Raw genomic sequence first — 26,650 nt, forward strand, 5'->3', positions numbered from 1 at the left:
AGGTTTCATATATGTCTATACAAAGTTTGCGAGTAATTATTATATAATTCTATTCTAACTGAGGGAGCTAATATCCATGAACCATCAGTCCCGATATTCTTCCTCTCACATTGCCTGGCAGGATAACAAGTGTTGTGGACTTAAAATCTAGCCAACCTCAAACAATTGTCCAGAAAAGTATACAATACGACAAAACTGTATATAAGTTATACAAGAAATTATCGGTTTAAATTAAACACAAATCATGACCATGCTTCAGGAAATCTGTAGAATAAGTAATTGACGCATTGCTTCCTTCCTTAGAATCCAACTTAATCAATAGTATTAGACCAGTCGACAGGTTGTGGATCAACAACACCTCCAAACTCCTGGCTAAAACAAATTGTCCTACTGCGGAGACGTAGATTACATACATATTCAGACCGCGACAACGAATTATTACATGTATTAATAAACTAAATATTGCCGAAGTCAGAAAGGTTAGAAAAAAAGGTAGAAAATTATTGATATATTTCTGCATTCGATTTCACTGTGTGTAATTTTTTTAAGTTTAAGGATTATTAACCACATTTTGACACCACAACATTATAGACACGTGTCTCGCCGTTTTTCCATATCTCACCAACTTTTGTCATTATTGGAACCGCAAATTTGTAGCTATCGTCATAAAGGAATTTATAAAATTCATAGAAATAGAAAAATTCGAATGAATTGAAATAATATTGTAGTTGAAAAAAATGAAATTATTCGAATTATATAATCAATAATCCAATTACAACTATGTGCTATTATCAGAGCTCTGAAATGCGAGCAAGTTTCATTCTCTACTCGAATACGAGCGGGAGTACTCCAGCGAGTAGAAAAAAGAAATCGAGTATACTCTATTGTTGTATGCCACACCAATTAGTGTGCATATGCTTTGCTCCTTATCGAGTGGAAGTAAAAAAGCGCTCGAAATCGAGCAGATTCTACTCTTGCCGAGCACTCTGTCAGTTTTTGTGGGTATTTTATCAATTTTAAGATCACTGTCTCCAATCTGTGCCAACAAAGCATACACAAACACACAAATCGGCAAAAAAAAACTCTTACTCTATTTCAAACAATTTGACTCATATTCTTATTTTCTAATAAGGAGAACACTCGAGCGCTGCTACATTAAACAAAGAATGGAGGGTAAACTTCTTGTAAAGCTCGTTCTCTTGGAGTATTCCCAATCTGACACTAATGGTGGCGATGCATTTCTAAAGTGTAGTTATTTTTTGAGTTATCAAAAAGCCTAGATCGAGCAAGTAACGTTTTTGAACTTTGTAACGAACTTTTTGAACGAAATAATTAAAGATCACGTCTGACAAGTATGGGCGTACGAGGGATACTATATCTGGCCTAGGCAACACTATGCGTTACCAGGCACAATTTGACATTTCCATTGGAAAGTTTGACACTGGAAAGCTTGACATGTGTTGCGTTGTTTAAAGTGACTTCAAAAATCAATTTGCCAAAAAATATAAAATTTACTTGTAAACATTTTCGTCGATAATTTCTCACTACTTTCGACGTGGAATATCACGGCCGGAGTGCATCAATGAAATTAAATCTTTTCATTATTGTACACATTAGTGTTGCTGTGGGGTATATTAATAAATAAAATATAACAATATTTGTATAGCGAAGAAGCACCATCCTATAGCACTGTGAAGTGGTGTAATGAATACAATCGTGGCCAAAACTCGCTCAAAAACGAATGTCGTCAAGAAATCGCCGTTATGGCAGAAAACATTGATGTAATATCGTGAGAAAGAGCCTTCCTTGGGCATTTCTTCCACTAGCGTACTTACATTCGGTACTGAACGAACATCTGCCCGTAAAAAAATTTTGTTCTCGTTGGATCCAGCACAATTTGACAAACGCTCAAAAAAAGGCTCGTGTCAATTGATGCAAAGAAATTGTGAATAAATACGATCGCGGCGCTTCAAAGGAATTTTATAAGATCGTCACTGATGATAAATCATGGATCTATGCGTATGAGCTCGAAACAAAACAGCAATCGACCGTGTGGGTCTTCGAAGACAAGCCAAATCCAACGAAAGTTGTTCATAGAAGAAGCACTTCGAAGCAAATGGTCGCTTGTTTCTTCGGCTAAACTGACAATATGGCTACTATACGGCTTGAGTAACGTAGGACGCTTTATTCTGAGTGGTACACTACAATTTGTTTGCCTGAAGTCTCCTGAGAAATTCGAAACACGAACAAGAGAAGACGAGTCATTGTGCACAATGACAATGCGAGCTCTCAGACATCGATTCAAACCAGCGCCATTTTTACCGAACAAAACGTGGAATTGATGTGCCATTCGCCATACAGCACTGACTTAGCATCCAATGACTCCTTTTTATTCCCGCACATCAAGAAAAAAGGCGTGGTCAATGATTCTTCAACAATTGGTTTTAGCGCAGAAAAAAGTGTATAAACCATGATAGAGAATACTTTAGAAAACGATAAAACTAACTTTGGTGATAAATATTCGCGTTTTCATTATTAGGCCAAAAACTTATATAGTATCTCTCGTATGTATATACAAATGAAGGCCGAACAGGGTGTACACTGTAAATTTCTAAATCTCAGAGGCTTATTAAAACTATAACACGAACGCCGCAATAGGCGTACGGGTGTGCTGAAATAATATTGGTCAACATACTTGTTTCGAATATGCGTACATATGTAAATAACACTGTGTAATACAAACAACTTTACCATGTTCTGACACCGCAGACTGATAGAAGACGAACAAAAAGAAGACACGTGTCACGACGATTTTCCGTATCACTTGCACCCCCAAAGATTTGATGCCCTGATGTCAAAAGAGATCATTTTGTCAGGTTCATATTATTTTATGATTCAACCAAGTAACCGATATAAGGGTACTTTTATTTATTTATCTATATCGTGTTATATTAATTTATTTTTATGTTTTTTTTTTTCAACAAATTTCTTTACTTATAAAAGAAATATACTTAAATTCTTCTTCTTCCGGTGTTAATATTAGACCATATAACCCACATGCATATATGTATGTATACTTATGTACATATTTTTCAGAAAGGCTTTATCAATCAACCCCTTATGACACTTTAAGACGACAATTCACCAGTTATGAAATAAATATGAAATTCCTTGCGATGAACAATTATGAAATGAATGAATGGAAATGTGAAGTTAATGGTTTGTGTTGTGAATGGAAGTTATGTAAGATACTGAGTGTGTTCGGGCATACTAGAATAGATAGATGTTTAGGGGGTTTGGGAAGTGAAAAGTGTAGACGCACGAAAATATAGCTATTACAGCAAGGGATGCAAGATGCATGGAACCGGGGTGGACTAGAGTGCAACATTTACCCAATGATAAGTCCAATCAGATTTATACACATATCTATACCACATATCACAAACACATACAATCGGAAATAGCTTTCTATTTATTCGCAGGTGATTCCTTATGTAAAATTACATTACAAATCGGAAGCCAAAGAAAGAGTTCCAAAGGATTTTGGTTTTGTTAAGAAAATAATCAGTTTTTCTCTTCTTGGAACACACACTACATAGTCAGGAGATCAGTCACCATCGTCACCTACTGACGCACATATTTGATAGTGTTTACCCATCATCACTTAACTCAGTGATAAAATTACATACATGGTCAAAAGTTCTATAGTATAAATACAAACAAGGTAATATATTGGAGTCACAGAGGAAGTAGGCGAGAAACTAGTATTTCTTAGACTATTACCCACTCTAGTATCTTTGAAGTCGTTCGTGCTTGGAGAAATTGCACATATACAGATATACACTCACACACACAAATACAAGTGAAAGAAATTCTTGTTGTTGTTTTGGTATTCGAAAGTGGATGAGCAAAATTTCATATACTTACGGGTTTTCTTGGTAACGGCTGTTCCGCTACCACAAGCGCCACCACCACCACCACCACTACCAAACGAAGGTGATGAATCATTTCGATTTGTACGCAGGCGAGCTTCGCGCACCTGATATTTTATATTGGGAACTGAGAGTAAACGCTGATCTCGTTTTTCTTTGATTTTTTGACGCGGTGGCCGAGTCGGAGGCACATTTGACTCTCCACCAGTGCTTGTAATTGGCAAATTATTTGGTCTTATACTCTGTTGACCAGCATCGGCATCATTGGCAAAATCTACACGCTTACCGGGGGGTAAAGGAGGTGGTGTATCACTACTATTGGCCCTTTCGACATCACCAACATCTGCATTCTCTCCTGCAGCAGCATCGATCACTTCGGCCAACGTACTTTCTGACATGCTTTCTCGACATTCCACACCCACGGCAATCGGATCTTTGGGTGGCGATTCATCGCTGTTTTCTGCCGAGCATTCTGTTTGTGTGTAAAACACCGACGTGCTCTTCGGTACCGTTTCACTTTCATTGCTCATGTTAAGACCGATTTTCATATTGACTTTAGATAATTGACGTTTCAAATTGAAAGTCTTCCACGACATAGACTTGCGTCTGTCGGGGAGTTCTTTAGGTGGAATTGACGTTTCGTCCCGCATTGGACTCTTTGCAAACATGCCCGCACCACCACCAACTGCGCCTTTTTCTTCCTCCGGCGATGCTGGTCGAGATGATGGATTCGATTGTTCGGCATTCGATTCGTTTGCCTCGGCTATATATTCAATAGATGGGCTATCTGGGCTAGTGGTGTCATGGAGCTAAATCGATTTTCAATTATTGAACAAATTAAAATAGAACACGTTCAAAATTGTATCCCAAAACACACATAGACATTAAGATATATAGAGATGTAGTAGTAGGTACTAGTAGTAGTAGTCACAGTTAAAACATTCAACAACTCCTTACTATGTATGTATGTAGTTGCTGTTCGACTTAAAATCAATTTCAATTTTAGTTTGCCTAACGAAATGTTTAGATCATTCTCGAATGCATTTATTTATTATTATTATTATTATTATTACAATAACCAACATATGAATCAATACGATTTGGTTCAATACAAACAAATATTATTGCTACATAATTCCTTCAGCCTTGATGAGTTGTTATTCATTTGGTGTGTGGGAGAAGGGTAATAATAAAAAAAAGCAAGTTATCGAAGTTCGAAATAAAGAAGTAAGTACACACTGTTAGTTCTGAATGACAGTCAATCAATGCACATTTAGAACATTTTTTTTTTTTGAAAATAATAAAATGTATTTATACAAACATACATATATTAGTGATTGATATAAATATCTAAATTATTATTAAATGTTTTGAATAACAATTATTCAATTAGAGTTTGATCTAAATGAAATACACCCCGATGACTGTCAACCTCGTACACTAGTGTGTGCCACTATGCTTTAGTCTTCAAAATTTGTTTACAAAGTGGCAGTTAAAGAGGAAGAGAGAGCTGCTAAGTTGCGACGTTTCATATATTTAAATATTGTATCAAAACTGAGATCAAGGGATTATGACCACTTATTAAGCACGAAAAAAATCATTTTTCATGATTTCTACCAAATTTTGTAGAAGATTTTGTTTTCATCTGTAAGGTCTCTCCTTGAGATACTTTCAGATTTTTTTTTTTGAAAAATATTGGACAGTGTTCTGACACTGTTTTACTAAAGCAGTTTGCGATTTCCACTGTAGCTCGAAAACGAATAAGCCGATCAGCATATGTTTTTGTGGGATCATTAAAAAACTAATAATATTGACCTTAAGCGAGACGAAATTAAAAAGTAATCATTTTTATGAAAAAGGGCGAACTTTCAAATTTAACTAAAAAATGTATTGTTTTTTCGTCATAAATCCGTCCAAATTGTTTTAAGTCTCTCTCTTGAGGACAAGCTTTTTATGTGTATAATAATCCCACAAAAGCATATGAAGATCCGACCATCCGTACAGTGGGCACCGTTCTTAAAAATGTCATTTCGAGAAAACCACGCTTAAAACTTCGATATTATATATAAATCACAATGACATTTTTTGCAACATTTTTTTTCTACCTGCACTTACCGATTTTGTAAAATTTGTAAGTGGCCATAACCCCTTAAGCTTCATTAATTCAATAAATACAACCGAACTTCTCTATAACTTATAAAATTGAACACAAACTGTTTCCATCTATTTTAATTTCAATAACGAATACTTCTCTATAATACTTTAATAAACAAGTGGAAATTCTCACTAAACAAGGGAAGCAAAACTCATTTATCAATGTTCGCAGAATAAAAATTGCTTTAAAATTTGTTACATTTTGAATGAATAATATGGCTCGAAAATTAGACATTAAAAAGGAAGCAACTTATCTTTCCTTTAAAAAGTTGGATTTCTTAGTACAGCTGTAGGAACTGCTGATTTTGAAGAAAATAATATTTCTATGACAGAAATATCGTCTCAATATGTGCAGGAAGATGTTCCAATTGAAGAAGATGGAAAGTTTCTGAACTGGTCCCATTTTCTTAGATAAAGACATCAATGTCCTTGATCTTATTCTTTCATTGCTCTGAAGACTTTGCAAATAACGAGAAGTGGCAAAATCATAAACAAACGAAAATAACTTCCAAACACGAAAATTCAATTTCTGTTTTCTCATAAGCGCACGATTATTGTTTTTCACTCATTCATGTATTTAGATCAAATTAAATCATTTTGATTTCCCCGGTTTCTCTACAACGCACAGTGCGAAATATGGGAAGTTTAGTGGAACTTTAATAAATTTTGGATGTACATACATACATAAATAAAATTAAATAAATTTTTATTGAATTCGTTACTTAAGTACTCCACTGCAAATGGTTCATACTCAGTTTGGCGATTTACTCCGCGAAACTACTTAAAATGCACTTAAAAGTTACACTTTTGTTTCATAATTTTTTTTTCTAAGAAATAGATTTTGGATTCATTAAAAATTGGAGTGGCGCGGAAAAATGGTACGTCAGCATGCCATGATTTATTTTTCTTAATAATTTACAAAACTACTATGACATTTTACTCTTTAAAAAAATGCAAAAAAACTCTTATTGTTTTCGTGCAATTTTAATCTTATTGTTTTCATAATTTTAATCTTTTTGAAGTTTACAATATTTTTTATTTTTTTTTTTTTTTTGAAATTTTGCATGTTAGGGCGAAGATAATTTTTAATTACCAATTTGCAGCAAAATCGATTTAAAAATGCAACGTAAAAACGGCCGACGGCGTTACATGAGCGGTACAGGAAACCGCTGGTCTATATGGTCCATATTAAGTCCCACACTACGCATTAATATAATAAACATTATTGCAAAATTTTAGTAACCTACGTCCTTTCCATTAAAAGTTAATAGTAAAGTTCCACTAAAGTGATCATATTTCGCACTGTGCAACGTAGTAATCCGTCGCTTCCCTACGTTATAGAGAAGTTTGACTGTATTTTAAATACAGTCTAAGTCGATTATTGAAAAATAATCGATTTTCGAATTTTCCACCAAAAATATTTTGTCGATTTCTCAAGAGAGACAAAAATGTATATAGTACACATATAAATATATACACGGGATATTTTATGTTTGCATCCAAACACAATATAAAATTGAAATCAACAGATTTAATAAAATCGACAAACCGAAAGAATAATACAATTTCGAACGCAAAACGAACCAAAAACTACTATTGTAGCTTCGTTCCAGAACTAAAAAGTTCTTACACATTTATCACATTTTGCACATTTTTCCCCAAAATGCGTTCCCGTACACCAAAAAAGTAAAATGTTCACTTCTCTTTGAACAAAAATGGCGCCGATTAGCTTTCTCATTAGAAACTTTTTACACGACAAATTTGGGCGAGCAAAAATGTGCAACATGTTTGCCGGCTTCTGATTGGTTGATTCGCCGACTTTGATATTTGTTCCAGTTTTTTGACGTTTCTGCCATTTTTCCGTTCCCGTACATTTTGGGAAAATGTGTATGTGGAACTCATTTTCGACAGTTTGCTCTTTTGACACTTTTATCATTAAAAAAGTACTGGATAACCCGATAACCGCTTATATTTCTCATTTTGAAAACGGCCATTTTTGTGGTGGATTTAAAAATGAAGTAATGAATTTTGAGGGATTTTTAGGCGAAAAAAATTTTGAAATGTAAGAACGGGTGTAGAAAACTTTTTCTATGTTAAAAAAAAAAACACAGAATAAAAAAAAAACATTTCACAATGTTTTTATTTTTTTCTAATAAATTTTATTTCGTCTTTTGCCATCGCCACAACTAAAAAATATTTTTTAGTTATAAAATACCTGTTTCAGATGAAAATTAGACTTCAATCATCAGTTTTTTTGATTGTGGAAATTAAATGAAATTGAAACAAAGTGGAATTGAAATTCGATGGGGGTTCCATCACATCTAAGTACAATTCACTCGTTTTGGGCAAATCATTTTCATTCCAAATCGATTCGAACATATAACTTTCGCTATCAAACATGTAGTATTGGACTTTTCTGTTTATATTTGTGAAGCATTACACACTTATTTGCTAAATATATTTATAGCGCAACGTTTTCTTTTTATATCTCTTGAATCCCTCTAATTGTAAATAATTTGAAATATGAAAATTAAATATCAAAACGTTGCAATTTGAGATATTATAAAATAAGGTTCAATCGATTGAAGTTTATTTTTTCTTATCTTAATGTGACTAAAATAATATTCTGGTATGTGATGGAAAATCGAAATCGTATATCTCCAATTTTGGTGTATATTTTAATGAAATTAAATAAGGATTTTAAAAGTATTATTCAAATAAGGGGCGTTTGCGAAGCAAAACTATATATATCCTCAACGGCACTCCGATTATATACCATTTCGATTCTGCAAATCGAGTCGATTCGGTTTTCATCACATACCCGATTATTCCCTGCCTGATATATGCAAATCAGATTTTCCTCCAACTTTTCTTTAACTGCTTCAAGTGTAGAATGATTTTTAATTTTCACACCTTTATTTTTCACACCTCATTGGCTGAAGAAATTAAATTGTGCTAAAACATTTGTAGCGCATTTAAATTAGTAGAAGATTATTTAGGGAATTAGAATTGTTATTATAAATATTAGGGATAATTATTTATGTAAACACTTTAGTTGGAATAATGAAAAACGTTCGCTCACACACTTAAACATGACCAAATTACAAAATTATCTTCCGTGCACTAAATAATTAAAATAAGGATTTAGTTTTCTGATTTTATTGTTGTGTGGTTGGTTGGTTGTTGGTTTTCAATTCAGTTAGTTAGTTTTTTTTTTTTTTTTTGTTTACCATGCTACACGAACAACGAAGTTTCCGTAGTCAAAGGTGGGGTAATTGTTGATGTTGTTGTTGGTATTGTAATACAAATGGAATAATGAGTGTTTGTTTATATTATTTGTTGTTATAAAAATCACATTTGTTAATTTCATTCATTTGAGGTTATTTATTATTATTGTCTTGTTTCCTTTAATTTATGGTTATATTGCTAAACGGGTGGCCGGCCCTAGTAAATGTGAAATATAAAATCGATAGTTATTTCGATCAATCAAATTCTGAGATTATTTTCCATCATCCTCATCAAATGTACTTGTTTTTTTGTTTACTTGTTAATGACATTATTGTCACCAGATGAAGAGTAAAGAAAGAGCAAAAACTCGATAGCAGAATAAAAAGCCTGTTTGGTATCAGCAGATAGAGTGAAATATAAAGCAATGTAATTTAATTGCACCGTATTTGAACTACTAGACCAACTACCAATGATTAAACGAATATTTCAAACCGACCAAAGGGAAATAATTCGTTTTTGAGGAAACTTCATATCATATTGGAAACAATGTAGAATGTATAAGGGCCAAAGGATGATTTAATCACGTTATAGTCCGGTCAAAATAAACATTGAAATAGCAAAAATTCCCACAGAGCTGAATTTTGGTGGAGAGCTAGGGTTTGCCATTAGAAGCAACGTCCTAAAAGTCCCCATCGATCCCATGTGTGCAAACAAAATTATTCAGGGTCAAAGGTCAAATTTTAAGGGTTTTTTAGGTTTTCGGATTTATTTTTTGAAAACGTTTTATCTAATCAAAAAGTGACTAAAGTAAATATTGTAGACAGGAAAATTATCTACAAGTTTGACTTTTATAATTTTTTTCCTAGGAGGAACCATTCTTGAGATATAGCTGTTCTAAAAAACACATGATTTTTATGCACTTATAAGGGAAATATGCACATAATCAGACGAACCGGCTAAAATAAGCGAAGTAATCGGGTCTGTCCCCCCAAAAAAATATATTTTCTTGAAGAGCGAAATTATAGCTATCTTCTAAAAAATAATCCAACAAAATCGGAGCGTGTTTAGTAGAGTTATTCAATGTTAGAGTCATTTTATGCGAAAATAGCCCATTTAACCCACATGTATAATCGAAAGCCCAACGGGAACGACCCTAACGAAAACTCTCCGATTTTTTTCAAGTTTTATCCGAAGGTAGGGTTTGTTGCGCTGATTACGGAAATGTATAATTTTCAACGGTTGCGGATCCGGTTCGCCGGTTATTCGACCCAAAAGGCCAAATTTAAAAACCGGGTTAGACCCGGTTCTACTGAACCGATTACTGCAAAGTGGATATCGTTTGAAAGCTACGGAAGTATCTAACACATAGTGTCGTTACTTTAACCGGTTCGCCTCATAATGTACATACGCGGCTAATTCTTTATTTGACCTTTAGATCGCGATATCTCGAAAATGGTAAGTCTTTTTTAAGAATCATAAAGACCACTCTTGTAGACAATTATTGAATCTACAACTTTTACTTTAGCCGGCTTTTTCTAAGTCTTACCGTTTTTGAGAAAAATTAAAAAAACTGAATAATGCCTCCAAAAATGACCTTTGACCCCGAATAACTTGTTTTGCACACATGGGATCGATGGGGACTTTTAGGACGTTGCTTCTAATGGCTAACCCTAGCTCTCCACCAAAATTCAGCTTTGTGGGAATTTTTGCTATTTCCCCCTTATACGCATGTCTATTTTGACCGGACTATTAATAAATATACAGGTATGTGATGAAAATCGATCTCAAAAGGGAGTCAAAAACGACTGTAGCTGTGATGCATGAACTCTTTCCGATTTCAATTTTTTCGATATCTGTTTCATACTTTATTTTTTTTTTTTTTCTACAGAAAAATTGATCAAAAACGTGTGATGCAGTCCGATAATCGTTTATCTCGTTCTGAAAAGGGTCATGATCTTTTGTAGTAGATTTAAAAACGATGTAATGAATTTTGAAATGTTTTATTTTTCTTATGTTTTGTATATTTTTTCATGAAAATAGTTGATATTTTGGAAAAAAGTAAAGAATAAAAAAAACACTTAGCAATACTTCTTGATCTTTTCTATGTTTTTGATATGAAATATCGCAAAAACGAAACAACATTTCAGCAACAAATTCATTGACAGACACCATCTATCTGACCGACATTCATCGGACAAGTTAAAATCCGAATTTGCCAGGAAAATGTACTCATTTCCCAGTTTTTGATCAATTTCCGAAATCTTGAACTACTGTAAGGCAATCAAGAAAAAATAATTGAACGTCTAAAGACAGCCGAACGTCAATATGTTGTTTGCACTGTTTGTAGTTCTCATCATGTAATAGCACAAGAATTTTCACACTAAGCTCCCATCATATGTGCGAATTTTAATAATAACAGTTTTATACTTATGCTCCGAAATCCAATGGATTTCACGAAATCCTGAAATACACTCCGTTGTTTACATTTATTTTTTTAGATTTCAAACATATCATAATAATCAAGGTAGATGTATATGCGCAGCTGATCGAACATGCATTTTCAAAACAAGTTTGTTCCAATTTAATTTGTCATTAAAAATATACGACAATATAGAAATGTACTGTTTTATTTCGAAAAATTCGTAAAATTGTGAATATGTACATATGTATGTCATATTACTGTGTATAATAATAACAAATGTACAAATAAAAAATTATGTTATCGTTGAAGCATCAAAATTATAAATTTTGATTGATAAATGGTTTGTTCCAGAACTGCAAAATCTAAAATTTTTTACTACTTTTTCGATAACATAAAGGAAACATTTTTCTCGTAGTAAAATTTTGCAGATTCTTGAACAGGCATAATTTTGTGTTCCAGAACCATCAAAAAAGGTACACATTGCACTATTTGTGTCCCGTTTTGTGTCAGAAACGCGTCCCGGCACTAAACTCCCACTTCTATTTAAACAAAAATGAAGCAGAATGAAATGTTCTACTAAACAAATTTGACCGAGTAGAAACTAGCAGCTTGTTTCCTGGTATCTGATTGCCTGATATGTTGATTTTTATACCCTCCACCATAGTACGAGTATGGAGGGTATATTAAGTTTGTTTTTCCGTTTGTAACGCTTTGAAATACTCATTTGCGACCCTATAAAGTATATATTTTTGATCAGGGTAAAATTCTGAGTCGATCTGTGCATGTCCGTCTGTCTGTGGTAATCACTCTAGCATCCACAAAAATGGAGATAGGACGCTGAAATGTTGGGAAAATTCGTCTTTTGTTTGCAGGCAGGTCAAATTCGATGATGGGCTATATCGATTCACGTTTAGGTATAGGCCCCATATAACGGTACCGCCGATTTACGGTATTTTGACGTTTTTAGCTACATTTCAGACCGATTTAGCTATAATTTGACATTTAGGGTTCTTAAGTGTCAATAAACTTATATAACAAAACTTGTGGAAATAGGTCCACGTTTTGGTAAAGCCCCCATATAACGGTACCCCCCGATTTTGGCGTTTTTAGCTATATTTTCACAGCGATTTAGCTATAATTTGACATTTAGGGTTCTTAAGTGTCAATAAACTTATATAACAAAACTTGCGGATATAGGTCCACGTTTTGGCATAGCCCCAATATAACGGTATCCCCCGATTTACGGTATTTTGACGTTTTTAGCTATATTTTCAGACCGTCTTTAGCTACATTTTCAGACCGATTTAGCTATAATTTGACATTTAGGGTTCTTAACGGCCAAAAAGCTTATATTCAAAAAATTATGAACTTAGGTCCATGTTTTGGTATAGCCCCCATATAACGGTATCTCCCGATTTTCGGTATTTTGAGAATTTTACCTACAATTTTTAACCGAATTAGCTGTAATTTGAACATTTGACATTTGAAGTTATTAGTGGTCACCACACCTCTCCACCAAAAATTGTCAAGAAAGCTCCATGTATGGATAAAGCCACCATATAACGGTACCTCCCGATTTTCAGTAATTTGATGATTTTAGCTACAATTTTAAACCGAACTAGCAGTAATTTGACATTTGAAGTTCTTAGTGTTCATAAAACCTCTCCATCAAGAATTGTCAACATAGGTCCATGTTTGGATATAGCCTTCATATAACGGTACCTCCCGATTTTCAGTAATTCGGCAATTTTAGTTTCAATTTTTAACCTTACTAGCTGTAATTTGACATTTGAAAGTTGTAGTGGTCACCTATATAACGGTACGTACCGATTTTCGGTACTTTGAGGAGTTTACTTAAAATGCTTAACCGAGCGTAGGTCCATGTTTTGGTATAGCCCCAAAACAAACCTCCCGATTTTCCGTACCTTAGCTTTATTTGTTGGCCGAACTTTCTGTAATTTGAAATTTAAGAGCCAACAAAAATTCTGCAACAAAAATTGTTCATTTAAGTTCATATTTTCGCAAAGCCCACATATAGCGGTACCTCCTAACTAGCTGTTAATGACATTTGAAGTTGCCACTGATCACAATCCACTAGAAATATTCAACATAGGTCTAAGTTTTGGTATAGCCTCCATATAACGTTACCGGTACCGGTTTTCGGTATTTTGAGGATTTCAGCTATAATTTTTAACCGAATTAGGAGTTATTTGACATTAGAGGCTCCATCAACATACTTCCATGTTTTATTATAACCGCTATATAACGGTACCTCCCACTTTCTAGCCCACCAAGAATTGTCAACATACATAGTTAGATATAGACACCATATATGTACATTATCTGACATTTTAACGTACCCATTTAAAGTTGGGGCCAGGGATGAAAGCTAATTATTCCATTTTAGTTAAGAATATTTTATGGTGGAGGGTATGAAAAGTTCGGCCCGGCCGAACTTAACGCTTTTTTATTTGTTACATTTCTGCTAGAGTTTTTGCAATATCTGCCATTTTTCCGTTCCCGCACTGTTTGAACAAATTTGTATAGGAAAGTATTTCTTGACATTTCGCTCATTTGCTAATTTTACCATGAATGAAAAATTAACATTGTAACAAAGTAATTTAAATTTGATTTTACTTTGTTTGCAAATTTTGATATTAAATTTTTTTGTTGCAGCAATTCGCCATCTTCCTTGTTTATTGTGATACGTGAAAAGTGTTGCAACTTTTGGTACATTTTTGGACAAAAACAGGATTTTATATCATGAGTACTGTGATTTCGATGTTTATTTCGCTGAAATCGCGAAATGAGATGATTTCATTTTTGTATGCAAAATCATGGTAAATTTTGCTTGATTTCGGGCGAAATCACGAAGCAACTTCGAAATCACGAAACGATGCCCAATGTAAACCAAGAATAAGAATTTGTAGGCTTTTGCCATCGCGAAAACTAAAAAGGTAGTTTTTATTTCTATTTTATGTAGAAAATGCCGCTTTCACCTGAAGATTAGGGTTCAGTATTCGGTTTTTTTGATTATGGGAATTAAATGAAGATAAAACAACGTAGAATCGAAATTCGACGTCCGTTTTCATACTAAATCGGTTCGAATTTCATCACATACCTAATAAAAGGTCTGTTCGATAACCCAACAATTTGTACAAACTTTTAAAAAATGCTATTCGATAACAAACTAGTTCAATAAAAGAGAACTGAAAGAACTTGCAAGAACTTTTTACTTGCAAAGTTATCGAACATACCTAAAGTAAGTATTTTTACATTTCTTACAAATGTCATGATCGAATTTTTAATGGGGCTACGGCTTATATGGCTTGTAAGTTTTGAATTTATGTTCTTTTTATTTGACATACGATTAATGGGCAACATATAATTGTAAAAGAGTTGGGGACAAATTGTATATCTTCTGTCGGTTGAAGTGTGCACATTATTGAACTACATGGGGATACCAAGAATATTAACGGAATATTCCGAACGCAAATTCTATACAATATTCTATTTTATTTTGTCATATAATTTACGAATATAATGATCAAAATGTTTGAAATTTTGTAAAGAGAGGAGGTCGTTGATATAGCTCCTCAATCAGGATGAATCTGTCGTCTGAAACTGGAATGTATCTGACAGATGTCCCTTTCCGAGATCTGTTTTATCGCGGCTTTCCAAAATTCTTATAGAAACCCGAGATAAACAAATTGAGATATGAACACTGAACTAACAAACTATCGGCCGACTTCTATAGAAATAGATGAAGAGCTTAATAGAACTGTGGAAAACCAAACCGACTTTCTTCTTCGCTGCATTACGATACATGACCACAACTTAGCCTGGTAAGAAATCCCAACCGATGTGGTGGAACAAGGATCTTGATGAACTGAGAAAAATCGCCAGAAGATTATATAGTAGGGCGCACGCGTATAAACTCGACGTTGATTGGGACACATACGTTGATTGGGTTCTGTGAATCAATGAAGTAGTCAAAGACGCAGCTAGGTTTTGGAGAATAATCCCATAGGACCTTGAGTCCAGAGCACCAAGAAACCGGATGGTACGTGGACAGACTCTGCTCTTGAGAATCTAAGCCTCCATGTCCAAGGCTGCAAGGACATTGCTTTCGTTCGCACGGAGTGTGATGACTTTCAAATGCAAGCGGATGTGGATATGAATCTCATTGGAAAGGTGGTAATCAGGAATAAGAAAAATTGGCTGTCAATCCATTCAAATCCTATAAATCACATGGTCCTGATGACATAACACCGGCGATGCCCCAAATCCTGGAGGAGATTGTTTTTCGTGCGTACCCGGTCTGTGGAAACTGGTGAAAGTCACTTACATCCCAAAGGCAGGGAAACCTAGTCACTATGCACAGAAAGACTACAGACCTATTAGCTTATCCTCCATTATTCTCAAGACTGATCTACCTGGAGATTAGAAACATGCCTACATTAAAGACAAATCTGTAGAAACAGCTCTTCATGAGGTGGCTGGTTACATTGAGAGAAACTTTACCTTGTCCGCTTTTCACGACATAGAAGAAGCTTTGAATAACGTAAAACTTGAAGCAATTCACCTCTCACTTAGCAATGTTAACATGCCGGAAACCGGAAACAATCTGGATTAATAAATTGCTGAAATTCAGAATTATTACTTCAAGGTACTGTGACTGCTTGTTATGAACCACATAACAATGGAATTGGAAAATCAGGGCACTACAAATTACTGGCAAATTCCTATCTACAATTTCCGAACTTATACTGAGAGCTTTGTCAAAGCTGTTTCGATGGGCCAAAGCAAACGGCCTTGGAATTAATCCAATGAAAACAAAACTGAGAGTCGTGCCAAATGAACTATATGGAACTATCTAGTTCACTGCGCAGTTCCAATGGCCCACATCATTTGTATAAACAAACTGTGTATTAGTAATGTCATGCGTTAGACTTTCATACGTTTTGGAACTAGTATAGTGAACTAGGAACTAGATTACCCAACTCTACAAGAAAGCGTAAGTTTGACGATTTTGTGCTACCAGTACTAGATGGAATGCAACTACTTCTCAACCCAAAGTTAAGTACCCAGGTACAATTCTGGACTTTTAAGGGCGATCGAAAAGGAACGTTGAGAAACGGACAAAGAGAGGATTAATCGTGTAAGAATCCAATTGGGAAGATTATACATTGGATGTATAACACTATCCTATGGATCTCTTCCAACAAATTAGAGAAGGTACAAAGAGTAGCCTCGACTCATATAAGGAGAACCTTTAGAAGTACTCCTCAAGCAGCTCTGAATGCAATGTTAAACCAGCGGCAGCGCGTAGTGCTCAAAGGCTACAAGAACTGAATCTTTGGTGCAATATGCTATGTATCCTACGGGAAATTAGAAGCAGACTTCAAAACGGAACCTCGTGGGAAATTTAGCGGCTATATAACCAGTCCTGATATTTGCAGATGTTGGGCTCGTTATCCCGAGTAGAGATGACTGGAACCGTAGAAACCACCCTCTGGATGGATGAAGCTACCGGATATGGCGTCTATTGAGAAAGACTAGTTCATGAATACTCATACAAGTTGAACAACGATTGTAGTGTATTCCAAGTTTGATAAAAAGTCTGAATGCTGAGGTCTTCTAAACGGTGATAGCCTTAAAAATCATCAAAGTCATAAAATCCTCTAGCATTAAGTGCAGAACCGCACTGAAAAAACCTAACAAATTCTTTCCGACTATACTGTGTACCAGGACACTGTGACATTATGGGAAACGAGCAGGCAGATGAACTAGCTAGATATGGATCACAACCAACAAGTCTAGCAACCACTGACTTCATCAAGCCACCTATGTAATATGCCACTTTTTTGAAACGTTCTTTGATGAAAGAGCCAAAAAGCAAACCAGAAATTGAAGTTTTTAGCAAATGTAACGATCAACTACATATCGCACATTTACTCAAAGAGCTTCATAACTCAAAAAAAAAAAAATCAAATGTTCAGGTTAACAATTTCAAAGTCTGCAGCACATTCGACTTCATATTGTTTCAAAATCTAAATCAAGAGCGTTGAAAGCTTTGTATCGCTTTCTTGAACTCCCAAATAATACTTAAAATAAGTTAGCAAATCAGTTTCCTACATTTAAAAATTCTCAAAACATATTTTCTTTTTATTATAAAGAAATTTATTATAGTTACCATTTCGAATTTATTTGTGTGATATTGATTACAATATACCCGCTCAATGTTGACTTTATTTAGAATTAAACTGTGCTCAATTCACATGCGAAACACATATCTAAATAGCTCCCGATGGTTTGGAATTCATCAGTACATTTTATTTCATTAAATAATAATTTCAGAAATTTCCTAATCTAATTCATCATCGTCGTCTAATATAAAATTCTTCGCCAAGTATCGGAAACCAATATAAAATAAAAAAATATTCTCTGCGAAAAAAACTACTTAAGCCCTCCTCTAGATAATCAAAAAGACAATAAAGAGTACGCAGGTAGGTGATGGTTAGTAGTTCAAATAAATATCTATGTATTTACATTTTCTTTTGGAGAAGAAGAGTCAAGAGTAATAGAAAATAAATTGTAAAATAGATTGATAGGAAAGTGAAGCAAGTGAGAAGAATAAAAATATCTTACAGTAGTAGAAGGAACGACGAATGGTGCAACAACAATATATAGTATAGTTTTCTTTAGTCATGTAAGGAGACATTATGTTAAAAGGGGAAAGTATTTTCTTGGGATATTTTGTGCTTGAAAACAGATTTAGTTAAATCATGCGTTTATTTTTATGTTGGCTCACGAACAAGTACAACTAAAACAACAATTACAAATGCACAGGGGAGGAGTTATGTCAAATTTATTTCTTAATCTATAGTAAATATGCCCTAAATAATACATTAGTTACGGTTGGAGAAGGGGGTGAGGGATCAGGAATTAGCTTACAATTGCATTTGACATTATCGGAAAGTTCAAATGCATTTTGACCACTTTTAAGTGGTATTAACTTTGGACTAAGCAGGTGTTGATTAAGGATTTGGGCCATAATGAATGGAGTAACGTAACCACACATTTAAATTAAGAAAAACAGGTGGCGGCATGCGTCACAGGTGTATTCGTGATTATAGAAAATTAGGGGGTCGGATTTATTCAAGCCACATTAACATAGCCGCTAAATGAAGCAGGATTCTATACACTTAATCAAAAGGATATTGCGGCATTGGGGTTCACAACTTCCGCTGCTTTTAGAGGGGAAATGGCCACATTTATTCATTTTGCAGTTGTTGTATAGGGGAACTATGCACTTCCACTTTACTTGGGATGGAAAATGTGATATTGAGGAACAAAACAAACACAAAATTGAACAAAAACCATTCCAATTGGAAAGGAAGATAAAGAAGGTCAATAGAAAAATTAAAAAAAAAATCAAAAAATAAATAAATTACCAATACATTCTAAGTATCTACCAATTTGTTTTTAATAAATGCATACTAAATAAATCAAATTGTAGTGAATTCCAAACAAAGGGGGAGATATATTATATGTAAATAATAACTAAAAATATTATTTCGCAAAAAGAAGCAAATTCAATCAACTAAAATATTACAAATGCTTTTGTTTTTAAATGCTGCCTTAAAGAACTACAGAATGCAATTTAGAATTTAGAAATTTTTTAGTAAATATATTACTTGTATTGAAAAAACAAATAATAACATTTAAAGTAATAGTAATAAATACAATAATAATAGTAATAGTAATTGTTATAGTTATTTTTCTTTTTTAGTTTTAACAGCATCAAATTACACAAAATACACAATTCTAAGGAAGAAAAGTCAAGTCTTACCTGATCGGAACTGGGTGAACGACTTTGATCGTCTTTTGTTTCAATGCGTTTGGGACTTTTTGGTGTACGGGAATAAGGATCATGGGCACCATATAGATCAGGACAAGCAATGCTCAGTAAGCAGACTTTTTGTATAATATCGATTATTACAAGTCCGTATTCTGTGCCGTAGGCCATTCTAAAAAGAATCGAATATAAGATACATTTTACAAATTAATTACTTTATGACAATATTAATTCAATTTAATTTTTTTTACTAATATTTAGTGTAGGTATTTGATATAGCTATATAGAGCCCAAAATATCCAAAATCGGACAAATATGAATATTGGAGCTATATCAAAATCCGATCCGATTTGCAAAATGTTTTGTAGAAATCGTTTTTTAGCCACAACAATGAACTGTAGTGCGATTCTCTAACACATTTTTTTGAGTTACCGACAAAAATCGGTAAAATTAAAATGTAAAGCAAACCATTATTTATATGTCGTGAATTATCATTAGAATTCAACGTTTAGTATGTCAGCTTGTACATATTCCATACAAACCAGTTTATGTCCAATTTACATTAGCAACTTTTTCGTCATTTAGAGCTGTTTCGTCATTTATTTGCTAAAACAGGCAACATTTTGCGTCATTTACCATACAAAAATAAATGACGATAGCTACGTCATTTATTCTAAACAACGCACGAAAACACCATACTTTTATACGCAACCCTGCTTTTTCGTCATAAACTACCAAAAAATGCAACTGTTTTATGATGTCTTTGTTTGTTTGTGTGTGTTGTAGAAAAACAAAAATACTCAATCGATGACAAAAGTGAAAATAAATGGTTAAAAAACTTGAAAAATTATGTTTTTTTGTTTTTGGAATTAATTTAAGTTATTTGATACACATTTGTGTTGTGAAATTCCTATTTTTCTGAATAAATATATTGTGTGCGTGTGTTTGTGTTATTGTATAAGTGTGTATGTGCGATTGTGTGCGTAAGCAAATGACGCAAAAAAACAGATGTAAATACACTTCATTTGATTCTAGGATTTCGTAAAACGAAATCACTTAATATGCATATGTAAATAGGACTTTATCTTTGTTGTGTTTTAAAATTTTAACGGTTTCTATGCAACCCTGTACATATTTCAATTATCATACTATTCCATTACAACCTTGTATTTACCACTAAAATACACATCTATGTATGTCTAGACGACTTTTGCGCTTCTCAAACCAAGTACCTTAGTAGAATAAAAATGAATAAAATCACTTTGAGATCTACCTTTAAGAAACCAACTAGTCAACCAGCATTTAATAAGTTTTGGACATAGTACTAGTTGAGAAACCAAGTGGAAGATACCAACCAAAGTACAAAGTTAAATAAAACATCATTTAAACAGCAATAATCTTCGTTTTAATGGACATTGGGTATAACCTTAGACGAAGAACTGCTTCAAATGCTTATACATTCGGTAATTAACGATATTTTTGGTTAAGTTAGCGACCAAGAGAAAGTAGTCGTAAAGTTCTATCGATAGCAACGGCGTTGCCAACTTTTATTTGAACTTTTCATTCATAATTTTGCGTTTTAATTTTACCGACATTTGTCGTTAACTCAAAAAATGAGTTAGAGAATCGCACTACTGGTAAAGTTTTTTCATCGATCGGACCATAATTGTGGCATGCAGTCGAACTTCTCTATAACGAAATTCCCTATAACGAATACTTCTCTATAACGAAGTTTTTTTTTAATGCACAAGTGGAAATTCTCACACAAAATAATCTCTCTATAACGAATTTTTGAAAAACGTAATTCATTTTAGTTTACACAACAAATGTAAAACAAAACACAGTCATCAGTGCTCTTTATTATTGAAGTTCACACTTAAATGGAGAAGCAAAACTCATATATCAATGCTCTTAGAAAAAAATTTGATACAAAATACGTTTAATTTCCAATGACTACTATGCATAATTTCATGTCATTGCTTTAAAATGACTGGTTTGCCATTTTGTCCCGATTTCTCTATAATGCTTGGTTTACATTTACGAAATCCACTCGATTTCAACTGTCAATTCCTTTGCGTATACGTCAAATAAAAACTCATCCGAAATCCATTGGATTTCATTTGACGTTTAAGCAATGGAATTGACAGTTGAAATCGAGTGGATTTCGTTAATGTAAACCAAGCATAAGGTAATAATTCGTCGGTCCCCAACTGCTACGTTAGAGAGAAGTTCGACTGTACATATAAGGTTTTTGGATCAAATGGAAAAAAATTTAGGGGATAGGAAATCAAAAAAATGTTTTTTTTTTTTTGTCACCCTAATGTGGATGTTGCATGATTTTTCACCGTCCCGACACGGATCAAAAATCCGAAGCAGGCAAAAAAACACACACACAAAACAAACACGAAAATACTAATAATATGCCTGTCCGTGTATTCGATAATTTGTAATAATATGCCTGTCTGCGTACTCGATAATTTGTAATAATTATTACTAATGTTGCAGATTTTGACAGTCGTATAAAGAAAAAGTTGCTGAAAAAAATGTTTCAGCAACATTTAGTAAGTAAAAAGACACACCAAATTATTACAAATGTTTCGAATTTTGAAAGTAGTATAAAGGAAAAGTTGCTGAAAAAAGTGTTTCAGTAACATTTTTTTCAGCAACTTTTCCTTTATACAAATTGCGGTCCTCAAGCTCGAAGAGAATTTTATTTTTTAATAATTACAGACAGGCATAATAATATGTTCGTTCACTCAGGTTTATTTATTTATGCTATGCACTATAGGTAATTTGCCCAGTTTTTGAGACAAAAGGTCGATTTTGCAACTTTTAATAATAATATTTTTTTAGTTGGCATTGAAAAAATTTATCAAAATGAATGATATCGCGATTATCGCGGTTTAAATTGCCGTCAAAGTGAGAATTTCGAACAAAAACTAAAAAATATATATATTATAAGGCATATTTCAATGTATTTAAAACCGCGGAAAAATAAACCAAATATAAATACATATATGTAAAATGGAATAGATTGGCAATTGCGAGAGGAATTTATTTAATAATATGGTCTGTTACAGTACTGCAAGAATCTACTATTTTTTCGATAACATAAAGGAAAAAATGTTATCGTAGTAAAAAATAGTAGCTTATTGCAGGTTCTGGAACAGAGCAATAATATAGCTTAAACATTTTGGGTAGCGACCAAAAAAACGCAAAAAGTCAGAAATAAATATTTTATTTTTCTTAAACTCACTTCATATGGACTTCTAATAAATTGGCCGTGTTTGGCCGTGATTTTGCCACCTAGAACACATAACAGAAAGTCTTCTGCATTGGTATTACTAGGTTTCAAAACCCGATTTTGACCGTTGTTTGATATTTATCAGATCTTATAAAGCTACTTCTCAATAAAAAGTCTTTAAATTGTGTAAGTTTGGTTTAAGGAAATAAATATTATGCCTGTCTGCGTACTCGATAATTTGTAATAATTATTACTAATGTTGCAGATTTTGACAGTTGTATAAAGGAAAAGTTGCTGAAAAAAATGTTTCAGTAACATTTAGTAAGTAAAAAGACACACCAAATGAATATAAAAAATATTCAAAGACATAAATACAACTAAGACATGACAAAATGCATGCAACAAAAAAATGTTTACGAAACTTTGTATAGAAACATTACCCTTAACAGGTTGCAGTTAATTCAAAATCGCAACCAAGGAGGAACATTTCATGTAATGGTATCAGAAACGAAATTTATGAATTCAAGGATCTATTCAAGAATAATTCTATGTCAATTGGATCGATAAATTCGGTTAAATACGTAAAAATGTATAAAAGAAAAAAATGTTATATCACCATATCGTGATATAACATTATGTTAAATTCAAAAGCCATTCACTGAAGAATGATAGCAAAACAAATGTCTTATCTTGTTGTATTTATGTCTTTGAAATATTATTTACAATTTCATTGGAAGTAAAATAACACGGTGTGCCTTAACCAAATTTAAATGGAAGGTGCTTACACCTGGGAAGTTTTTGCAGATTCTGAAACTAGAATGCTAATAGATGAGAAGTCTCAAAAAACAAAAAAATCGCCGGAGGGATTTTCAAATAAATCGCGATTTAAGTTCGTTCACATCTTTAGGGGTTCTTTAGGTTTTTACGATTTTGCTTGGAAACCGCGAGTCCTATGTAAATGGGCCTTAAGAAAATGTTGTAGCTGTGAAAATTCTCCACAAGACTGACCTTCATGATATTTTCGTAGATTTTACCGTTTTTGAGATATAGAAGTTCAAATTGAGACAATGCACTGGCTGTATAGCCTCCTTATAAAACAATATCATGCGCCTTAACTAACTTTTGATGACAAGCGCTTACACATGGGAAGATTTCACTGATTCTGAAACAGCAATGTTCATAGATACGAAAAATAAAAACATCAGAAAAAACCGCCGGAGGGATTTTTAAATAAATCGCGATTAAAACTCACAATTTTAGGGTTTTTTAGGTGTTCACGATTTTGTTTGGAAACCGCAAGTCGTATCGAAATGACCGCGAGTCCTATGTAAATGGGCCTTAAGAAAATGTTGTAACTGTGAAAATTCTCTACAAGACTGACCTTTAGGTTTTTTCGTAGGTTTTGCCATTTTTGAGATATAGAGGTTCAGTTCGAATTTTTAGGTTTTTATATTAAGTCTTCAAGATTTTGCTTGGAAACCGCAAGTCATATCAAAATGGGTCAAAAGAAAATGTTGAAGCTCTGAAAATTCTCTACAAGATTGGATGATTTATTTTTTCCTAGGTTGTACCATTTTCAAGATATATAAGTTTAATTTGGGAAATTGCAGTAATGACATTATTTTATAAGGAGGCGATACAGTCAGTGCATTGTCTCAAATTGAACTTCTATATCTCAAAAACGGTAAAACCTACGAAAATATCATAGAAGTCAATCTTGTGGAGAATTTTCACAGCTACAAAATTTTCTTTAAGCCCATTTACATATGTCTCGCGGTTTCCAAGCAAAATCGTGAAAACCTAAAGAACCCCTAAAAATGTGAACTTAAATCGCGATTTATTTGAAAATCCCTCCGGCGATTTTTTTGTTTCTTGATATTTCTCATCTATGAGCATTCTAGTTTCAGAATCTGCAAAAACTTCCCAGGTGTAAGCACCTTCCATTTAAAATTAGTTAAGGCACACCGTGATAAGTAAGGGCGACAAATTGTTTGTTACATCCGTGGTTTTCTATAAACGGTTCGGCAGTAGTAAGCTTTATTTTATCTCTCTTTTACATATTAATCATTGATAAGGTTTAAAGGAGTACTAAACTCGTCTTTTTTAACGTATGTTCAAAAAATATTACTCGCGGGGACAAAATTGTGATTGTGATTGTTTTCAACAGTTTGTTGGGTATAAGAAAACTAATGAAAATTGCATTGGAAGAAATCTTTGTATTATCTCACTTTTTACACATAAATAATTTAAAAAGTTAAAAAATCCTATAATTCCGCTGTTATTCATTTTTGCCTCAAAAACACGGCAAATTACCTATAGTGCTATGTGATGTAAATTTTTTAAATATTGAAAGTTTCAGTTTTATGTTTCACTCTTTGGTAAAATGTCGCATTTAGTTCTGAATCCTGGACATATCACATTGTTCTCATTATTACAGACTGAAGATCGAAACTTTTAGTTGTACCATGGGTGGACAAAACTGCATTCTAGCACGAATTTCTCAGCACTTTCTTTTTATTTTGCAGCGCACTTCATACTGAATTCTGGACATGTCACCTTGTTCACACTCTAATGCCATTCACTGCATAATTACAGATAGCAGTTGGGTACTCTAAGTCGTACAATGGGCGAACAAATCTGCATTACAGCTCGCATTTCTCAGGTGCTTGCTTCGAGGTTGTCTACACTATCTATCAATGTCATATGTGCTGAGATTTTACATCGTTATGCAGTCGCTAATATGAGCAATATTGGCAATTTTCCTTACGCCATTTACTTTTTGCGTCCACACCAGCAAAATTGGAGTGAAATTACGTCTCCACATTGCCTGAGTGGGTAGATACGGAATGTTATCATATGACATTGATAGCTAGTGTAAACCACCTCTTAGTTTGGACATTGTCATTGGAGTGATACTTTATCCGGTCAGGTAGAGCTTTTATCAAGCAATTTTGTAAGTGGAGCAGCGTATACTTTCTGTTGGGATTACAGCTTTCTTACGACATGACCGTAAACCGAAGAGATCACCTCAGATATACTACCAAATATAATTTTTAAAAACATTCTTTGCGCTGCACTTCTTTGTGATATTATAAGTACAGTCCCACCTCCATATGTCATATGTTTTGTTATATATTTTTTTACTACTAACATTTTCAAAAAAAAAAAAAATAAATAACCTTAACTATAAAGTTCGCGCATGGACCTTTTATGAAAACTCTTTATAACATATAAGAAATCATTAAATTACTTACAATCCATATGCTGAACTAATACATAATGATGTCACTTGAACTGTTCTTTTATTTGGACCGGTAGTCAGACAAACCAATTGTGACTGAAACCCAGGAGGTTTTCTTTGTGCTCCCGATTTAACACGCAACAAGTTATCGGTCTGTTAAAAAATAAAAACAATCAACAAAATAATTATTAAGTTTTATAATAATTGGAAGAAATAACTAATATTTATACCTTATCGGATTCACTAGATTCAGTTTTTTGAACTTGATGTGGTATAAAATCACATTCGGGACTAGTACCATAAATATCGTCAAAGTTTTCAAAGAGTATTGGAATCTCCAGAACCAGCACTTCTGAAGTCGTTTCAACTTTGCGAAATTTAAATAAAATAACTTGGCCCATAGCACCGGCAACACACAAACGTCTTGACACCGAACAGAGATGTATTAGTTGGATAGCCAGAGGATGTTCTGTACTGTTATCTGTTTGTATGGATTTGGATTTTTCAAATATTTTTGCCGTTTTCAATTTATACAAAATCTAAAAAAATATACAATTACAATTTTATC

The 26,650-nt window shown here is 33.5% G+C and overlaps 1 protein-coding gene across 32 annotated transcripts in view; it reads right to left on the reverse strand.

Moving 5' to 3' along the window:
- Positions 1–26,650, reverse strand: part of Tomosyn (syntaxin-binding protein tomosyn) — a 171,222-nt gene that overhangs the window by 33,558 nt on the left and 111,014 nt on the right. For 19 of the 32 annotated variants that reach the window (XM_073978886.1, XM_073978880.1, XM_073978872.1 and 16 more), the window contains 3 exons: positions 26,313–26,621; positions 26,096–26,235; positions 19,592–19,769 (listed from right to left, as the gene is read on the reverse strand). In XM_073978886.1, coding sequence (XP_073834987.1) covers positions 19,592–19,769; positions 26,096–26,235; positions 26,313–26,621 — 627 coding nt within the window. Of the gene's footprint in view, positions 1–3,927; positions 4,742–19,591; positions 19,770–26,095; positions 26,236–26,312; positions 26,622–26,650 lie in introns of all 32 variants that reach the window. The other 13 variants (XM_073978864.1, XM_073978857.1, XM_073978870.1 and 10 more) reach the window with 1 other exon arrangement.

Source organism: Musca autumnalis, unplaced genomic scaffold, assembly GCF_047663935.1.
Source record: "Musca autumnalis isolate F117 unplaced genomic scaffold, ASM4766393v1 scaffold_3, whole genome shotgun sequence".
Lineage (NCBI taxonomy): Eukaryota > Metazoa > Arthropoda > Insecta > Diptera > Muscidae > Musca > Musca autumnalis.